Source organism: Vipera ursinii (genome assembly GCF_947247035.1).
Source record: "Vipera ursinii genome assembly, chromosome: 3".
NCBI classification, from domain to species: domain Eukaryota; kingdom Metazoa; phylum Chordata; class Lepidosauria; order Squamata; family Viperidae; genus Vipera; species Vipera ursinii.
The window spans coordinates 189,838,087-189,852,777 of NC_139516.1; the positions used below are offsets into that span (position 1 = coordinate 189,838,087).

General features: G+C 34.9%; 1 protein-coding gene across 2 annotated transcripts in view; it reads left to right on the top strand.

Moving 5' to 3' along the window:
* VPS13B (vacuolar protein sorting 13 homolog B) overlaps positions 1-14,691 on the top strand; it is a 354,177-nt gene that overhangs the window by 165,342 nt on the left and 174,144 nt on the right. Inside the window, exons 28-30 of one of the 2 annotated variants that reach the window (XM_083358950.1) lie at positions 6,014-6,080; positions 9,702-10,110; positions 11,283-11,391. In XM_083358950.1, coding sequence (XP_083215076.1) covers positions 6,014-6,080; positions 9,702-10,110; positions 11,283-11,391 — 585 coding nt within the window. Of the gene's footprint in view, positions 1-6,013; positions 6,081-6,618; positions 6,761-9,701; positions 10,111-11,282; positions 11,392-14,691 lie in introns of both variants that reach the window. The other variant, XM_083358949.1, reaches the window with a different exon arrangement.

Sequence of the window (14,691 nt, forward strand, 5' to 3'; positions counted from 1 at the left end):
AATAACTATGAAAAATTATGGGGAAAAATCCAAAAAGAAATGGAGAGTTGGGAAAAACTGCAATTGTCTTTGTTGGGGCGAATCGCAGCAGTAAAAATGAATGTCCTGCCTAAATTTTTATTTTTATTTCAAATGATACCGGTTCTTAAGAAAGATTCTAATTTGGAGGAATGGCAGAGAGGTATCAACAAATTTGTTTGGGCAGGGAAAAGGCCACGAGTTAAACTTAAGATTATGCAGGATACTCGTGAAAGAGGTGGTCTTAAAATGCCTAACTTTAAATTATATTATGAAGCTGCTGCGTTAGCAGGTATAAGTGATTGGATTAATTTGACACAAGAGAGATTATTAAATCTTGAGGGCCACGACTTGCTGTTTGGCTGGCATGCATATTTGTTGTATGATAAGAAGGTAGATAATGTGTTTAGAGTGCATATTTTAAGACAGGCTTTGCTGAGAGTTTGGAAGAAGTACAGACATAAGTTAGATTGTAAGATACCATTGTGGGCAATTCCAAAACACGCAATAGAAAATATACATGCTGGTTTCAAACATGATGTGACTACGTACAAGGAGATTTTAAGCTTGGAAAGAAATGTTTGGTGTTTGAAGCCATATAGTCTCTTGCGAGGCGAGAAGATTGTTCAAAATTGGTTCCAATATACTCAGCTACGGGCCAGGTGGAAAGAAGATCAGAAAAATGGTTTTACAATGACTGATGAAAATCTGATGAAGCAAATTAGAAATCAGGGACCAGCACATATTAAACGGATATATCTTGCATTGATAGAGATTGATTCAGAAACAGAACTTGTTAAGGATTGTATGATAAAATGGGCCCAAAACATCCAGGAAGCCATCACAATGGACACGTGGGAAAAGATTTGGGTGAGGAACGTAAAATTTACACAAGCTCAAAATTTAAGAGAGAACTTTTATAAAATGTTTTATAGATGGCATCTAGATCCTAAAAAGCTTGCAAGTATGTATCTGAATTATCAGCCAAAATGCTGGAGATGTGGTGATGAAGATGCAACATATTTTCATGTATGGTGGACTTGTAAAAAGGTTAAGGCCTTCTGGATAAAAATTTGGTGGAATATGCAGAAGATCTTCAAGCAAAGGATAAAGTTTTGTCCGCAACTTTTCTTTTTGGGAATAATTACGGATGCTACGGTTGTGGACACTAAATTGATGTTAAATTTAATTACGGCAGCAAGACTCTTGATAGGTCAGTATTGGAAGAAAGAGGAACTGCCGACCATAGAAGAGTGGACTTTAAAGGTCTCCGACCTGGCAGAGATGGCGAAGATTTCGGCTTATTTGAAAGATCACTCGCAAGAACGTTATATTATGGAATGGAGAAAATGGATTGAGTTTATCCAGAATAAGTATAGGGTCAAGAAGTTTCATGTAGCATTTGAAGAAGTCTTCTTTCTTTTTTTTCTTTTTCTATTTTAGCTTTTCTATATATATTTAATACTACTAAGGTTTGTTTTATCCTATATAAGCTAGAGAGTGATGGATTTTAGAGTTTATGGTTTTTAGTATATGGTTGTTTATGATTGTTTTTTTTATATATATACCTTGTATTTAGCTCTGGGAAGTCGGGGAGGGGGGAGGGGGGAGAGGGAGGGGGGTGGGAGAGGGGAGGGGGAGGGGGGATTGTTAAAGATAAACTGTATGTTAAAACTTTTCAATAAAAAAAAAGAAGATTAGAAAGTAGAGATATTTAACTGCCTAGTCCAGCAACCTCTGCTCTACTGCATAAAACTTTGCTTGGAATAGGCTGCCTCGCATATCAATATCAAGAATTACTCTCAGATAAGATGTTTGATTTGTTAGAATGTATGTTACCTCCTGGCATATATTTAAAATCAGTGGATGACCAGAAGTTTCATACAGTCAACACTGGCATAATGAATATTGAAGTGCCATGAAGCAGTCCAGTGTACTCAGCTACCATGACACTTTCACAGCAGAAAGGGCTATACCACAGCTTTCTTTAAAAAAAATAGTATGGACATTTAGTATGAATATCTTTGGAAAAAAAGATGCTTTGTAAATGGGAACAAATTACTCTAGGACCAAAAAGGTAAACAGTTTGAAGTGTTGGCTAATCCTGCTCCTAAATATCCCAACGAGACTCTGCCACGATTACATTTCTTCTAGTAGCTTTGTGATTTTTGTGTTTCTCAAACATGGAATTGCCTTGGAAAATTCATTTCTGTCTGGATGCATACATCTGACATTCCTTCTGTTTCTATGGTTATTTACAATAATTGGGATAAATTGAATTCAATGTAGTACCTAAGATCCCTGTTTTCTGTAGCATTAAGTTCACTATGACACATTCTATGAAATAACAATGTTCCTGCAGAAAAACAGAATATTTCTTCAGTAAATATCAAGGGTATTTGCAGCTGTTGGAGCCTAGTGCTGCTGTTCCAACATCAGAAGAACCTGAGTTATGTTGTGGGCAAAATGTCAATTTCTCCAGGATGGTTTTCATGAAGAAGAAACAAACCAGCTGCCTGTACACCATCTGTGACTATACTATTCATTTAGTTCCAGGCTACAGATTCTATCTTATTGACTTTGTACCTTATCTGAACTGGAGTTAGATATGTCACACAATTTTTAGGAAAAAAACCATCTGCACTGGGGGTTCATTTAACTTTCCATATCATCAGGTGTTGATAAAGAGAAAGGAAATCCTCATGTAAGTGTACTTAAGCTCCTGGAAAAAGACAGGATGTAAATAAAAAATACAGATCCCATGGAACAAAATACATTGTGCGTTAATCATCAGGCAGAAGAACATTCTGGGTTATGCAAAATACTCCCACCTTTCCCCATGATTTCTGGTGGTCTTGGGTTATGACTGAGGTTAAGGACAACACTGAGGCATGGCCAATGTGTGGAATGGCTGAGAATTTCTAACACGAATCCCTGAATCTTCTCATTTCTGGACCCAGCCAAGCATCTGAGAAAAGTAATTTCAATGGATTTCATTACAGAACTAAACACCAAAAGACACACTAGTATAATAGCATTTGTTAACTTATCTCATTTTGTCCTTGGCTATGTATTATTGTGAATTGATTATTCCATTGGCACTAATGAAATCAAACAACTGTTCTTGAAATGTCTTCAGACTTCATGGGTTGCTTTAATATATCCTCATTTCAGTTCACTGTTCTGAAAAAAACCATCTCAAGGTTTTGGGAATGCAGCTACATTTCTAAACACTTTGACATTCTCAACTTGATTGATAGAGTGTATCAATCCTATCTTAGAACAATATATGTGTATTTAAAAGGTGGATTATCTTGGTTTGCTACCTTAAATTAGTGCATAATCCATCTCTGTGTCTTTACTTTGTTCTGTGTAATTATGAAATGCACCTACTGTATTTTTGTCCAAAATTACATTCTCCATTTTCCAGCATTAGCAGTGGAGCAGCCAATAGAAGATCTGCTGTTAGGGAGCTGAGCAAATAAATTAGTACTACAAAACATGACAATGGGAGAAAACAATGTTGACTTTACTCAAAATTTCTGACAAAGATTGACTTTCTCTGAAACATTTATCAGTGCAAAAATTAATTCGTTTGGTTTATCGGCGAATCAAAAATCCTGGTGCAAAAATTAATTCTTGTACCAGGATTTTTTGCACCAGGATCTGATGAGAATAAAAATCTGTGTGTGATCTCTGACTTGAAATACTAGATCTGAACATTGTTTCTAGGGCAGGACTCAGATACCTGATGCTGAAGATACCCATACTCAGAAGATGGAGATTACTGCCAATAGGAGATTACAAAGGCTACCTCAATATTGCAAGGCTAAATTCAATAAGAGTAAAAGTTTACTTAGGAGTTTGCCATTTCTCCTCAGATTATTTTCTCATAAAAGCCAGCAAGATAGGCTGAGTAAGAATGGATTTTATATCTCTGCATAAACTCTTTGCGCAGAAGGCAGATCCTGGAAACAATATTGCTCCTTTCCTGTGCTGCAGTTTCTGAATCTTGCCTTTTCTGCTCCCCGAGTTTCCCAAAATGTAGCTTGCTACTTGGCTACTCTTTACACTTGTTCCTCAGAATTGCTTATTATCTTTCTTTAACAGCTAGCATACCTCCATTCACTTCTGCATACAATATTCTCATTTCTTGGCATTATATATTTCCAGAAGGATTTTTTTTGTAATTGTCTACCTATTACGAATATACGCATTCTATTCTTAAATACAGGACCACACTAGTTAATCCATATTTTTAATGAAGTCATATTTGCTTTTTAGCATTATATATTTTCCCAAATTGCTTCTTTATACAGTATACGATATGGACATTGTTTTGGACCTGGAGTAATTGTAGTTGAAATAACTTTAGTTTTCTCCTGCTTTCCCCCCTCTCTCCAAGCTCTCCCTATGATTTTTTTATCCACTATTAGGCTACTATATTTTTCGTCTGAAATTATGCTCTAGGAATGCATACTGAGAGATGTCCCAGGCTTTGTGATTGTTTCCATTCTATTAGTCATAGATTAAAGAGATGATTATTTGAGCATCCGCTCTCCTATCACCAATTTGTCTTACCAGTAAGATCCGTAAGAGAGGGATTAAAGGCTCATCTGTTAAAGGCTCATTTATATAGTTTACTTTCTTCTCAGGTGCTTTTTTTTACACATGTCTACATTGTAGACATTTCTTTTGTGTTTCTCCCAGAATTTTGTAAAGTTTGTAGGATGTTAAATACTGAAAAGAAGCTGTGCAAATCTTGATTGGCTTTCTGAAATGTGCTCTATCTGATGTTGCACTTGAAGTCAACCTGGAAACTTCTGCTGGTGGAAGATGTACCTGCCCTTTGCCCATAGGATAACCATGATATTGCTGTGGGAGCTGCAGTAGTTGCTGGCTTGTTCCAGATGTAATTCAAGGTGTTGTTCATCACCAATAACTCATTCCATGAATTGAAGTCTCACTAGTTTAGTGACCACCTATCCCAACTAACACCTGCTTGCCTGAAGTGCATGAATAATATTGATTAATGACTCCCTCCTGTCATGCAGTATAAAAGAAGAGGTACAAACATGGGCATTTTAAGAATGGCCTGGTCCCATAAAATTCTGGAAATCTATTAATACCTGGCTTCTTTGGAAGTCCTTTAGAATATGTTGTACCAAATATTGCTGGTTATTGTTTCATTTTTTCCCCTCCATATTATTCTTTTCTGTAATTTTGACTTGTTTTATATATCACCTACAACATCTGAATTGAGGCAGTTTATTTATCCAATGAAACAAACATAATGTTGAAATAATGTTGAAATTAACCTTATATAATTGTTTTAATATTAGTGCAGTTATACAGGTAGTCCTCAATCATTCATTTAGTGACCGTTTAAAGTTACCCCATTGAAAAAAGTGACCTATGACTGTTTTTCACAATGTTGCAGCATCCCCATGGTCACATGAACAAAAGTCATGTGGCCACTGGTTCATGTTTACATTGGTTGCAGTGTCCCAGGTTCATGTGATCACCTTTTGTGACCTTCTGACAAGCAAAGTCAATGGGGAAGCCAGATTCATTTAACAACTGTATTACTAACTTACAGCTGCAGTGATTCACTTAACAACTGTGGCAAGAAAGGTTCTAACATGGGGTAAAAGTCACTTAACAATGGTCTTGCTTATCAATTGTGGGTTCAATTGTGGTTGTTAAGTTGAGGACTACCTGCATAGGTAGGTCAGCTTGTAAAATTAAATGACAGCTGCATGTACTTTAAAATGTATTTATTTTCATTTTTGTTATGCATTGTTATTTATGATTATGTTGAAGCTTTTTTCCTCCTGATTAATGCCTAGAATTCTTTGTGCGGTTTTTTTTGTGGTTATAGAAAATGAATCAATGAATGAATGACTAAATAAAATGTATATGTTTTTATGTAGTTGAAATGTTTGAATTCTGAACAGCTACTTAGAATAGATAAGGTGAACATTATGTTTTCCAGACCAGGAGAAGGCTGGCAATCTGGACAATTTGAAGGGATATTTCTACAATGCAAAGAAAAGCTTGTGGTGAGCTTTTTATGTAGTGGAATAATACATTTAACCAAATAATTACCCTAAAATCTAAATATGACTTTATTTTCATTACAAGAAGAATGATTGCAAGAATTATGATGTATGTCATCTTGAGGTTAATTTGCTCTTGCAAGAGGTGCATGGAAAAAATCTGTTGAATTTTGTTTCTTTTCAAGGTCTGTAGCTCTTTTAATCCATCTCCTTCCAGTTTAATAAAAACTTCTTTTGTTCATAATTGAAAAGCAAATCAAGTGACATTATCCCTGAATAGCCGTGTTCTACTTTGAACCCTGATTTTTGTTGTTGTTGCTGTTCTGCTGAGCTGTTGCTTCCAAATAATGAAACAGTGACATCTTTTTCAATTTCATGATTTCTCTTTTTAAAAAAATCATTTGTCTGCGATATTGGAAGTGAAGGACTCACAAGGAAAACTCATACTTCAGAATTTGGCTTAATTTTCTTAATGCCTGTGAGTTTTTCCCCCTAAGGCTTAGTGTTTGTTTTTCTGCTTTTTTATTTATATCACCTCAAGCTTTGGGGAAGATTCTTGGTCTCTGGGGAAATGTGGAGGTGTCTTCCTTTCCTGTACTGACAAGCTGAACAGACGTACATTACTGGTTCGACCGGTCAGCAAGCAGGACCCTTTCAGTAACTTCTCTGGCTTCTTTCCTTCTGTAAGAAATCAGTGCAATATGTATGTTACAGAACTTCCACTAACAAACAGTATTTCAAAGAGGTGATGGTGAAGGCAGAAAGCTGTTCATCCAAAAACCCATTAGTCAAAGTCGCATTTTTGTTTTTTATGTTTAAAAAATATGTTCTAATTCCCAGTGGTATTCTGGCTAGTGTTTTCACATGCAAAACAGGCTGGCTAGAGTAGCAAAGGAAGAATATTTATCTTTACAACTTATGGATTTGAATTTAATTATGTGAAGAATGATGCATGTATTTGGCCATTTAGGAAGCTACAGCTGTACAAGTTAATAGTTACAGGATAAGGTTAAGTGTTTTGCTGCTCCACGACTGTTAGCAAAATTACTGAGTGCCTATTAAAATATTTGAGATTTTTTTTTTGTAAAAAAAATTGCCAAAACCCAAAAGCCACAGTAGGATAATGCTAACTTTTGTTCAAAGTAACTAAAATCTTCCAAGACTGTGAGTGAGAGCAAGCTTTAACACACTTTAGAATTCAAGGTTTAATGGGTTACCAATGGAAGAAAGGAAAAGGGGAACTATTTTGATATAGGAGGAAATGGAAGCCACCCTAGGATAAAAAATTTTTAAAGGTTTGTTTCATTATCCTAACTGCTCTTTGTATATGCCATCTTTTTTATACCTGGCAAAATTAATTTGTTTAAGACTCCTTATATATTAATTCCCTTGTTACTTTCCATGGAGAAATCTCAAAAGAATGCATTCTAGGATACACATAAATACATCCCAGCTTCCACATACAGACTTTTCATATTTTGAGCATGGAAAAAATAACAAATCCGATTACCTGATTTTATTTAATTTCATCTTCCTAACCACATTATTGAAAATTCATATAATTTCCGAAGAAGTAGTTCTTTAAGTTTATTGCAACAAAGAATAATTTAAAAGTATTTTATGTCATCTTAAAGACTGACCATCTTCTTATAGCTTAAGGTTTCATGGAATACAGCCCATTTCATCTAGTTTGTATATATGTACTCAAGATCTATTTTGATTGTGATGTAACTCCATGAGAATTAATCAAGATATTTATTTTATTGCATATAGAACATTTTTTTTCACTGATGTAGTCATCTTTGTCTGGCAGTTTCTTCAACTGGACAGATTTTGCATGCTCTGTGTCCCATTAATTAAACAGTATCACCAGTACCCAGTAAATGGGCTTTTTAATCTTATTGTCTCACCTCTGGAACAGGATCCCTTAGAGAAGCATTTATTCTGGCCTTGTGAAAACAGTCTTTTAAGTATGTTCCCCAGTCCTTGGGCTAAATGGATGGCAGGATTTTTATGGGGCTATGAATGTTAGATTTGGAAGATTCGTTGCTCTCTTGGATGTCCCTCTTTCTATTTATTTAGTTATTATTTTTAGACTATTTTTATTCTTGTAGCCACCCAGAGAGTTTATGGACAGCTTTATAAATAAAATCAGGAAAATATCTGAGGAAATGAATAGTAATCTACAGAAGATTCTATTAGAGAACATTTGTTTTAATGTGCAACAGAACACTTCTCAATCAGATAAGCACAGTATAGTTTCAACCCCAAATTGTCTTCTTTCTGCTCTGAGAAGAAAGTGAGAAGGTCCAAGTTTTTCACCATGTTGAGATTTTCTCTATGTACAGTAATGAGTGAATAGGCAGTGGTGGCTAATATATTCAATAAAATAAATTTATGCTTTAAAAAGTGTTACTGGAAGTTCTGTTTTTAATTATTATCCCATCAGGAATATGTACAATTATTGTTCATGCAAAATTATTGTTTATACCTATTCAATCATTTTGTTCTAACACAAATTAAGCTAATTTACTAATATTTACCATTTGCCATTGTCACTTTCACCATGGAAAAATATTTGTTCAGATTATATAAAATGAAATATAATTAAATTTTAAAATAATTTGTTAGTATTAATAAAGAAAATGTTAAATGCAGTATATATACAAAAACTACAATGCATGTAACAGAACTCCTATCTTAACCAGGTGTCAGATATTATTCCCATCATGGTAAGCCTGGTAAGAAGGAAGGAAGGAAGGAAGGAAGGAAGGAAGGAAGGAAGGAAGGAAGGAAGGAAGGAAGGAAGGAATTCTCCAAATATAGAAGTAGTAAATAACAGGTAGTCCTCACTTAACGATCACAATTGGGACTGGCAACAATTAAGCAACACAGTTCTTAAGTCAGGCATCCTATGACCACAATGGGTTTATGATCTGCTGGGATTATTAAGCAAATAATCTGCAGTCATTAGGTAATTAATAATAGCATCTTGTGATTTTACTGCTGGCTCCTCCATTGACTTTGTTGGAAACCAGCAATAAAGTGTGCAAGTGGCATTTCCATGATCATGGAACACTGTGATGATCTCAGTCATGTAGCCATGGAGATGTTATAACAGTTGTAAATGTGAGAACTGTTTGTAGAGTTAATTTTTCAACACCATTGTAACTTTGAATGGTTGCTTAATAGGAGAGTCATTAAGTGAGGACTACTTGTATAAGCCATAGTTTTGAAACACATCTAAATGCGGCTACATACAAACACAACATGCGTCTGGATTGGTCTTATTTGGATGTGATGCAAAATTATAGCTTAGCATCCTTTACATGCATAGAGTATGCAGATAGATGGAATCTGAAGCATCCATTCTTGATTTTCAGTTAATTGGTAAAACAAAAGCTGTTCACAATGAACAAACATAAGAACTGAACTATAATTTATTTATTTGTTTATTTATTTATTTATTAAAACAATTTGCCAAGAGAAAGGGCATCTATTATTTCCCATAAATTCACAGAAATACATTCTTCTGCCAAAAAACTGGAGAACCTGAAATAGAAAATAAAATATTAAATCAGAAACAGTTTTATAAATGTTATGTATTTCTGTTTCTCGGCATAGGCAACTGCAAAACTTTTGGATGGTTCTCATCAACAGCATGGATTTCTCTCTTTGACTTACACAAAAGCAGTCACAAAAAATGTCCGTCACAAATTGATCTCAAGAAATGAACGAAGAACCTTACAGAAATTATCTGAAAGTTTTACAGATAGTTCTCCTCATTTTCTTCATGAGATTCTTCTTTCGGCTCAGGCATTTGATGTTGTTTTTTGTTTTCCTTTCCTCAATGCAATTGCAAGTATTTTTCAAATGAATCTTCGAAAGAGTCAAAAAGAGAAAAGAAAATCACCAGGCCAGCCTATGAGGTCCCATATTCTCACATCTCGCAACCTGCCACTTATTTATGTCAATACTGGGGTAATCAGAATTTTCTTCCCCAAAATGGAGGGAGCACCATGTAACATAGAAGGTATTTTTAAAATTTGTACATTTATTTTTATAAATATATTTTTATACTATATTTTTATAAATACATACTTTGCTCCATCAATAGCTCTGGGCAGCCTATAATAAAAATCGCTGCAACTTGTTTTCTCAAATAATTTATTGCATCATGTCTTTAATGCAGTTTTTCTTTAATTATTTTAGTGCATTTCAGTAACAAAAGGGATAAACAATTTCAATGATTTGTAGCACAATATCTTTTTCCTGAAAATAACATTTTTTCTTTAAAAAAGTAGTATAGCTCTGTGAAATAAATATTTGATAGATTTGTTTGACCCATGTCATGACTTTTGCATTAATGTGTGTGTCCATATAGTTAATTATGGCTTCTAGTTGTTTGATTCATTGTGGGTGCATTCCTGTGGTATACTTAAGTCAGTTTACTTATATATATATATACACACACAGGCACATTTACTTGATTCTTCTGAACTGCATGTGAAGTTTGCTTGTTCTTTCCACATCAAGCAATATGTTATTTAGTAAAATACTTAGCACTCACCACACTTAACATTTGTAGCTAAAAGTTTAACTTTCAAACTTTCAAAACAAGTCTGGGATAGCTCACTGGGTGGCCACAGATGGAGAAATTGAAAGCTTACATACATCCTCAAAACATAGACTCATGGAGAACACTGGGCTTGCCTTTATGTATATATCAGATGTCAATATCAGCTTCTAAAATATAATAAAATCCTTCACAGGCTAAAAGTTACAAAATATAGTGTGTAGATTGATTGCTGTACTAAAACATGTAGTCAGTTCTTTATATATTAGACTGATGCAGCATTTCTCCCAGTTTGATGCAGCGCAGCGTGTACAAGCCTTAGATTGCAAACAGCTATACTGAATTATAATATGTGGTTACAAAACCCAGTGGTTGGGTTGAGATTTTGATTTAAGCCAAAACCAATCAGAGCACATTAAGGCTTAGTACAATGCATGAACTTGGCTGTGAAAACTGGCTTTCCATGCGAATTAGTATCAATAAATAATGCATTATTTTGTTAGTAATGATTTCACAAGTAAACTTCCTTTGTTCAGAAGTGATCTTAAATAATATTTATCTACTTCAAGTTCTTTTGTTAATGACTGATTTTTATAACGTGTGGTGATTGTCTTCCATTTTTATTGCAGATAAGACAAACAAGGAAGATACTTTGGTACTTAAAATTGGTTCTGTATCAATGGCTCCTCAGGCTGACAATCCTCTTAGTAGAGTTGTGCTGAGGAAAGATATTTATCAGTAAGTATTACAAGTTATATAGCTCAGAATGTACAAGGCATATCACAAAAGTGGTATAATATCAGTGCACTTTGATTCTTGTGTAGAGGGTCTATTGGTAGATAGTAAATTGAAATAATAAAGGGCTTGTATGGGATGCTTGGAGGGGCAAATCATTGTGTTTCTTGTCTCCACCTGAAAAGTTCATAGATATTCAGTCGTCTGAAATAGAAGTGATCAGAAAAAGATATGTATTAATCAGCTTAGTCTGGTTCATATCACTGTTGTTACTCCATTCCTTCAGAGTTATTTTTGAAATGTAGCTAAAATTAGAAGAAAAACTATGGAATAATTTGCATTTCTTGCAGTCTTATCTCCCTTTTACCAATGTATGAAGCTTGCCATAGAGCCAAAGTGGAATCGTCTTGGTTCTGAATAGTTCAATAGCCAGAGGAACAAAATTGTTACCTTTATGACTTACAGCTCCAATTATCTTATTTATGGTCTTCTATGCATTAGACTATGTATATATTAATTTCAGGGAGAGGAAAAGTAGAAGGTGGTACTATTTAAAAGTCCTTAGTTTGCTTTATTGGAATGTGTTACTTATTTTTGTTGTCACCTGGAGCATCTTTTTTGTAAATTTTGGCACAGTTAATCAGTTTTTTTTTAAGTGACAGGAATTAGCTGGTACTTATAGGCTTGTTTGGAAACCTTCCTGGGAGAAGTAAAGAACAGCAAGGTTATTGGCATATATTAGCACATGGATGCCTGTGTGTGATAATATTGGGGAACTAAACAATGTACTTGTTAAAGTCCGTAATGAAATTTTCCATATTCATTGTTCATTATTCATTTTCTGAAGTCCAACACTTCAGAAAACTTCAAAATTGAGACTTTCGTGCATTGGGAAACAAACCAGGCTTTTGCGATCTGAGAACACAAGTGAAAAAGCAGGCTAATCAATGACCAAAATAAAGTACTTGAGCTTTGAAGAAGCTTTCCCTCATCCTCAGAAAATTATTCACTTATACAAAAGATATTTTTGCAAATACTATCTGTTTCAGTAGCTGAATATATTGCTAAATGGTTCGCAGACTTGCAAAATGCTGGACCACTGATGTCATGTGGATCAAAGCTGTGAAAGAAAGCAAAGTTCTAAGGCAAAGTTTCACAGTAAACACATTTTTTGTGTGAATATTTTTTGTGTGAATATCTTGCTCTGGATTGTGTCACTGCCTTTGTGAAAACCACACTAATCATAAGTAAGCAGAAAAACTGGAGAACATATGTAATCAACCTGATAAAAATAATATATGATCTTTACTAGGTTTGGCATTGCTGGAAAACATGAAAGTATAGTTGCAAATAATACCAAGTGAGAAAAGTCACAGAAATACAGATGAACAAGTGTCTTATGCTTCCTGTTGGTCTGTTTCTCAGATGTGGTGTATGTTTTTGTATGTGCATGTGTTTGAAAAGTACACTTCAATAGAAATAAGTCAGAACCTTCAAAATCTTTCTCCAACACTAAAACATTTTACAGCTTTAAAAATGACAGGTATTACTTTTGCTCAGACATTCCAAAAGCTTAAGTTCTACAGATTCTTTATAACTTTTGATCTTTTATATGAGAAGCGGAGATGGGGGACTTTCCCAAAATGTACTTTAAGATAGGTTGGTCAATTAGTCTCATACATATCCTCTGTTGTTGAATTGGGTCAATCAGAGTTCCATTTAAATCAGGAATATTTTTCTCAAACAAGGAAACATATTGGAAAAAGCACTGCAGTCTTCTCAAATAAATAAACTAGAATGATAATATAGAATGGGTCCCCAATAACGTTAAATTCTTTAATAAATAGAAGTAACCGTAGAGCTTCATGTCACTAATGATTTAAACTTGAGAAAGTTACACTAAAGCTTAAGAAAAAATGTTGCCAGAAAAAAAAAGAATTGTTTTTTTCAATTTGCAGAAGTTTTCAAAACAAATTTTCATGTTTCTGTATTGACTGGGATTCTTATGGGGATTATTAGTTTGCTTTGCCAAATTTGTTGAAAGGGTGGAAGAGTACATTGCTTACATGGATGCCAGTTGTAAGTTTTAGAATAACAGTATATTTATAGTTGGGTTGAAACTAAACATTAAGAAAACCAAGATCATGGCATCCGGCCCTCTCAATTCCTGGAAAATAGATGGAGAAGAAATGGAGGTAGTGACAGATTTTATTTTCCTGGGCTCCAAGATCACTGCAGATGGGGACTGTAGTCAAGAAATTAAAAGACGCTTGCTCCTCGGGAGGAAAGCCATGGCAAATCTAGACAGCACACTAAAAAGCAGAGACATCACCCTGTCAACAAAAGTGCGTATAGTCAAGGCTATGGTCTTCCCAGTTGCAATGTATGGCAGTGAAAGTTGGACCATAAGAAAGGCTGAGCGCAAAAGAATTGAGGCCTTTGAACTCTGGTGCTGGAGAAGACTCCTGCGAGTCCCTTGGACTGCAAGGCGATCAAACCGGTCAGTCCTAGAGGAGATCAACCCTGACTGCTCTTTAGAAGGCCAGATCCTGAAGCTAAAACTCAAATACTTTGGCCACCTAATGAGGAGGAAGGACTCACTGGAGAAGAGCCTAATGCTGGGAAAGATTGAGGGCAATAGAAGAAGGGGACGACAGAGAATGAGGTGGCTGGATGGAGTCACTGAAGCAGTAGGCGTGAGCTTAAATGGACTCCAGAAGATGGTAGAGGACAGGAAAGCCTGGAGGAACATTGTCCATAGGGTCGCGATGGGTCGGACACGACTTCGCAACTAACAACAACAACAATATTTATAATATCAATAAGCAGGAATTGCTGTGCCATTTGGGCCAACAGCAGCTTTCACATGTTTTTAAATAATTATCTATTGTAAACATAAAGTAAATTTAATTCTATTCTGGATTCATACACTTTGTTTGATATTATAATCAGCTAATGTATGCTAATATTTTGGTCAGAAATAATAGATTTCCCCCCCCCACACTGGATTACCCTTAATTTAGGCTCTAAAAACGTCCTTGAGTGTGAAAGTCTCCCTAAGGAAGCACTGCAGAATTGGAATATGTTAAAGGGAAATCAGTTTATCTCACTTTATCCATGCCTTATTTTTCAAAGACAAAATGAGTTGGGCAAAAGTCTCCAAGGAAGATTGGTTTGTTTGTTTGTTTGTTTGTTTATTAAACTTTTGTGGCCATCTATCTCACAGGAAGTGATTCTGGGTGGTGTACAGCAAAGTATATAAAAAACAATAGACATGTCAAAAGGAGTCAAAAAGTTTTAAAA